The sequence below is a fragment of the Dipteris shenzhenensis genome, chromosome 16 (assembly GCF_047967505.1).
Source record: "Dipteris shenzhenensis isolate YYH24624 ecotype China chromosome 16, Dip_SZ_1.0, whole genome shotgun sequence".
Lineage (NCBI taxonomy): Eukaryota > Viridiplantae > Streptophyta > Polypodiopsida > Gleicheniales > Dipteridaceae > Dipteris > Dipteris shenzhenensis.
Genome location: NC_141611.1, coordinates 21500437 through 21506175, shown reverse-complemented (window position 1 = coordinate 21506175; position 5739 = coordinate 21500437). Strand labels below are relative to the sequence as shown.

The window sequence follows — 5739 nt, the reverse complement described above, 5'->3', positions numbered from 1 at the left end:
TAGAGAAGAAGAGAGGATCTCAGCCTGAGGTGTTGTTATAACCTGTTCCGAAGAGTTTAGGTCAAAATCAGCAGGTATAGGAGTTCTAGAGCTGCCCGATGGATTTCCCATGCCAAGAGGAGAGGACTGAGGGCTGTCCGAACTCCTGTACATGCTGTACACACATTCTCCATAGCTGAAACCTCCAAATTCTGAAGCAAGAGAGCAGAGAATGCTGAAAACAACTCGTAAGAGAGGCTGAAATAGCCAGTTAGAGGGCCTGCTTGTAAATGCATTAAATCACAAAGCCCCTGCTTGGACATTAAATCCCAACTGCTTACTGGGCCTAACTTTCACATAAATGTGAGTTTTACCCGAACCTTAGAAATGCACATTTTTGAAGTTCCTTTGGTCCTGCCCTTGAGCTACAAAACTCCTGACAGTTCCGTTGGTCCTGCCTTTGAGCCACACAGCTCCTGACACTGTCCAGTGCCCACTGACCATGCATCTTGTCGCCATGCTGAGAGCTAGGGGTAATATTTTAATTTAAAAAATTGTGTGTAATTGTTTACAAGGTGATAAATCACAAAGGCTTCCTTGTAATTCAAATGACTTTCAAATGTTGTTATGTTCTTATTTAGGTCTATGTAAAAGATTAGCATGAGAATTACTCACCACACATAGTCCTTAATTTCAATGATATTGCAAGGGAAATTGTACTTGAGCATACCATGCTCTTATGAAATAATTGAGACTAGCCTATTGAAGGTAACAATTTCAAAGCAAGTAATCACACTATTCTAAATGGCCTATTCAAGGCAACAAAAATACAAAGCTGTATATACCTAGATGAATCCAGGAAAAACACAACATAGTGCAGTTTCAATCTCACGATAGTCACTCATAAGATTGAAAACCATAAACTCCATCACGCATAGCAAGGACTAGCTACTATGACATTCCCACTGACGTCATCAACGCCCAACAGTGGGTGTAGACCATAGTACAAAAATATGCTCTCACACATACAAATCCACATACCCACACATACTTGAGCATCCTTTTATACAAAGTCTTCATACTAAGTTTCTGTCGGCACTCAAAAATACAAAGCTGTACACTATTAAAGACAATGCAAACAAGAATTTCTTTTAATGTTGCAATCATAGTTGCATTCGTCTATCCATTGAGACACAAAGACAAGAGGAGCGTGTTGTCTCATTAATCACTTGCATTAGAAGGCATAAACAAATTCCTAAAGAATGACCACTATTTGTCTTCCACATCATAACACTAGGCTAGGTTGTTGTGTACATGCTTTCATCAATATCTTTCAACTTATAACAACTAGATTTTCTAAACGTGTTATATCTCCTGTAACTCAATGAAGACAAAGCATAGAGAGATAGAGAGAGAGAGAGAGAGGGAGAGAGATATTAAAGAACTGCACCAGTGGAAGTGGGAGAGCCATAACCATCGGAGGTTTAAGCCCTGGCATGACATTGCACATCAGCATGCTCTCCAGTGATGCTCTCTCCTCCTCTTGGCCCCCACTCTCCACAAACCATGCTGCTAACTATGTTGTTCACTATAAGATCCGAGGGCGTTTCTCCTGCACATCTTCTATTCTTGAGAAATCCTAACTCCGTTGGTTCCAGTACGTGCTTTTTTTGTCGACGTTTGTGGTGCTTGTTGAGTGCTCCTTTGCAAGAAACTCTGCTCCGCAATCGGTGAGAACTTTGTTGTAGTGAGCATGGCTACCTCAGATGATGAGGATCAATTGTCGGGAGAGTCTATGGATACCACTAGTGGTCAATTCAATAAGGGTTTGTAGATTCTGTGATTTTGGTATTCATATTCTTCATTTCCGCTTGTAAATTCTGATTTCTTCATTTGCTTGTTTGAAAACGGTCACTCTAACATTTCCGTCCTTTCGATTCTTCGTTTCATCTCGTTTTCTTCATTCTTTATTCATTGTTTCAGATTTGTGGTTCTTCATTGTGAAATCTTCTTTGCAGACATGATGAGTATTGCAGAGCCAAAGCCAGATTGTCCTGATGAAGTAACGTCTCGGCTTCAAGGTCTGTGTGTATGGAATGTGTTGTGAAGATCGTTCTTGCATCTCGTAATCGGTTTTCTTACCAAATGTTCTGTTTGCGTGAGGAAAATAGCAGATGTTGCAAAGCGGAATTCACAGAAGGTCGTTATTGTGGAGGAGAAGCATGAAAACTTGGATGTGGAGCAGCGATCGACGGTAGAAGGTACCAAGCTAACGACTCAATCCTTACGGGACAAATACTGTTGGTAGCTGAATGCTGGATCATTCTGCACATGGAAGTTTCTTCGTAGTTTCATGTATTTTTTCCGTTAAGTCCAGCTTAGATCTCTCTCAGCGCGTGAGCATGGTTTTACAAAGTGCTCGTACTTTGTTGGTGATGTCCGCCCCACAAGTATCTCTGTTGTTTGCGAAAACTTTGGATTTATCATGTAAGAAATAGTTCATTGCTACACCTAGAATGACAGAGATAGAACGAGTACTGCGATGCAATTTCTGTCACTCACGAATGAGTTGCGGTTGCCTTGGCCTTGTCAGTTTTTTTTTGGTTATATGCTATCATGTACGTGCAAGCTGACAGCCATCCTGTCTATTATATGTGATCTCAAAGTTTGATGTTGTTGGCGCTAAGTTTCAGGTGCTATCACGGGAGAGGTCCAGGCTTTGGCAGAGAAAGGATTCGTTTCAATCTCTGGTGCTTGCTTGCTCAAAACATCATTCCCTGCTCCAGGTTCAGCGTTGAATGTGCCTCTTCTATTCACACCAGCAAAGGTAAGTCACAAAAGATGGCAGTTTGCTCAGAAATTCTGTCATCAAGAAGCCCACAAAAAAGACATTGAAGAGTTGTTTTCATGCAGCAGCCGAGGAAGCATACACTGAAAGTGAACGCTTGTGTGCTATTCTTGTGGAGCTAAGCAATGACAAAACTTATCTTGCCCAGTCCGCAAAGAGTTACAGAGAAAAGGTTGCCTGAGGATGCACGGCAGGATAGATTTGGATATTGACACTGAATAGTTAGATTTGGATATTGACACTGAATAGTTAGATTTGGATATTGACACTGAATAGTTCAAAAAACAAGAGCAAGCATGCTTTTGCTTTGGTAGTCATTGTTGATTTTTAGGGTTGTTCTTTGTCAAGTTACTACTTTATATTTGCCAACTACTTATACTCAACAATGGAATATGGTTAGAAACTTTGTTCCAGTGGTGATGCTACGCAAACAATGACTACAAACAAAACAAATACATAAAGACTTTCTGGTAGCGTTTTTTTCTTGTTTATGAAAGAGAGTAATACTTCATTTCTAAATGTACATGATCAAACTCAACCTTCTTACTTTAAGAAAGCACAAATATGAAATGAAATAATTTGGTTTTTTCTTTGTTCCCAATCCTTGGCTAGGCATAATAACACATGTGCCTTTGTGGAAAAATTAAATGTCATCCTTGGCCACAAGTTTTCTAAACACCGGGTCCAACCATGTCTTCTAGCTAGCTTAAGCTTGTCACCTAGGCGAAGAAATTGCAACATTCAATCCACCCAATGACCCAAACAAAGAACCCCACACTGTTGGATCAGTGGTTGTAGCAGAGCCAATTTTAGCACACCTGAATAACCTACTAGTGTTACCTAAAAGCGCATTGGCAAACTATATACCTTACTGCTTTGTTTTCTAAGGGAAAGTGTTGGCCAAGTACGGCACTTTCAAAGCCAAGGATGTCCCATATCCTATCTTCATGTGGGTCGGCCTAACTAATATAGATTGTTGAGACAATCACTCTTCATGTGCCACACGCATACATGTCACAATTACAAGATGTCTTGCAAGTTGACAACTTTTACAGAATAGAGGGACCCACCATTGTGAAGAGAGTTGCAGGAGAAGGTGGGACTTCTTTCATCTCATTACGGGTTGATTCTACAACAACAACAATCAAGGGCGAACCTTTCGATGGCCAGATATCTTTTGTTCTTGAGTAACCAATACACATTTAAGCGCCATGGGCAGCAAACCAAGTTGAAACCACAAGAGCTTTGTTCATGGCTTTAATGGGGACCATAGCTTTTGTAATTGTAAAGATAGACCCCCCACCAACCACATCATTATCGTAGACGGTCCAAACCTTGAGGACCATGCCATGGTAAGACCCTAAACAACAGAAAATTGAAGCCACCCATGTCTAAAAACCAATTGCTTGCCTTTGCTGACCAATAATTTTGTGGAATAGCTGACGTTTGTAGCAGAGAGAAGAAACACACTTGCTCGATTGACGAAGGGATTGTCATGTACGTGTCGTAAAAAACGTATCGTTTATGCGAGCCTGTCATGCACTGGGAAAATTCGACTTTACAATCTTGACAGCTGTCCTAGAGGGCAACCTTCGCGCATCACTGCTTCACAGTTTCACAAGCCAAGTTTCTCAGCTTGGTTATGGAAAGAAGGTAGAACATCCGATCTAAACTTAGACTTCTAGTGACTATAATGAATAGGTCAACGGAGTTTTGCATTTTATTGGCCTGAACAACCCACTTGTTGAACAACAGTGCGAAGCCCTGGGGCATCAACTCAATATGTATTATGTTACTACCCTGGTCCAAAATCTAGGGTATGGGGGGACAAGGTCCATATACAATATGCATGGATTTCCTCTAAAATTTTCAAATATGCAAGGGAAAAATGTCATGTCCCCCCTCCCACAAAATATAAATTATATACCTTGAAAACTATACAAGATTTTAAGATTTGTACATATTTTTCATAATATGTGAGGCCCCAAGGGGGGGGGGGGTCTTTTGGATGGGGGGGGATAAAACAAAAAATACACTAAAATATGAAAACCGATGTCCTTTCAAATTAATGTAACTTTTTCATGTGCTAACTAAATTTCAAGGTGTAAAGACATATTTGAAGCTCTTTTGGTGTAGAATACAACCATGCTAATTTGACTAATTTCCACTCATGGAATATTGCTAAATTCATCTCATACTCAAGATTTTGATAGGCATTCTTACTAAAGGGAGTTGGCGCCCAAAGTGCGAAGCCTGTGGAGGACCTTGTGTTCGCAAGGACCCCAGCCATCGCTTTTGCTATAGTTGTGACAGTCCTCAAACCATCCTACGTTTTCCATCTTTAAAAGGCTTTGTTGATCATCGTGATGGTTCTCAGGTCGCTATCTTGATTCATGGAGCACATGTTGATGAAGTACTGCAGCTGCATTGCCCTTTCATCGAGTTTCATTCTCGCAATGTTGTTGCGACAAGGAACATGTTGTATGAGAAGAGGCCTTCAAGAGAATTTACTATGAACAGTGCTGGTTTTGTCACTCCCTTTGTTGCGAGCATTTGAAGTTCTAGTCCTTGTTGTTGTTACTACATAGATGTACAGCCTCTGCCCAAAAAAAAAAAGATGTTTTGCTTTTGGGCCCTATTGTTGTGTACATAGCAAGCCCTCACTTCATTATACGTATTCCACATTTGAATAAACAAGGCTTGGACATGTTGTATCTTTGAGTAAAATTACTTATTCAATGGGGACCTCGTGCGAATTTACAAAAATTGTGCGTTAAGAAAAAAGTTTCATTTTAATAGTTTGCTTCTCCTAAATGCAATTGTGCATTTGCAAACACAAAGTACAAAAAACAACCCAAAAGAAACTTAAGAACCAGAAGGTCGAAACTCAGAGAAAAACAAGGAGATGGATC

General features: G+C 40.3%; 1 protein-coding gene across 2 annotated transcripts; it reads left to right on the top strand.

Moving 5' to 3' along the window:
* Nucleotides 1–1602: 1602 nt before the first annotated feature.
* On the top strand, nucleotides 1603–3033 carry LOC147892686 (uncharacterized). Of its 2 annotated transcripts, none has more exons than XM_087386706.1 (4): nucleotides 1603–1709; nucleotides 1998–2060; nucleotides 2151–2240; nucleotides 2673–3033. In XM_087386706.1, exons 2-4 carry the CDS (start codon nucleotides 2000–2002, stop codon nucleotides 2912–2914), a joined length of 393 nt encoding a protein of 130 aa, XP_087242832.1. In that variant the 5' UTR covers nucleotides 1603–1709; nucleotides 1998–1999; the 3' UTR covers nucleotides 2915–3033. The 2 variants fall into 2 exon arrangements, with proteins under 2 accessions (XP_087242832.1, XP_087242831.1); XM_087386705.1 differs by having other exon boundaries at nucleotides 1642–1790.
* The last annotated feature ends 2706 nt before the right edge of the window (nucleotides 3034–5739 follow it).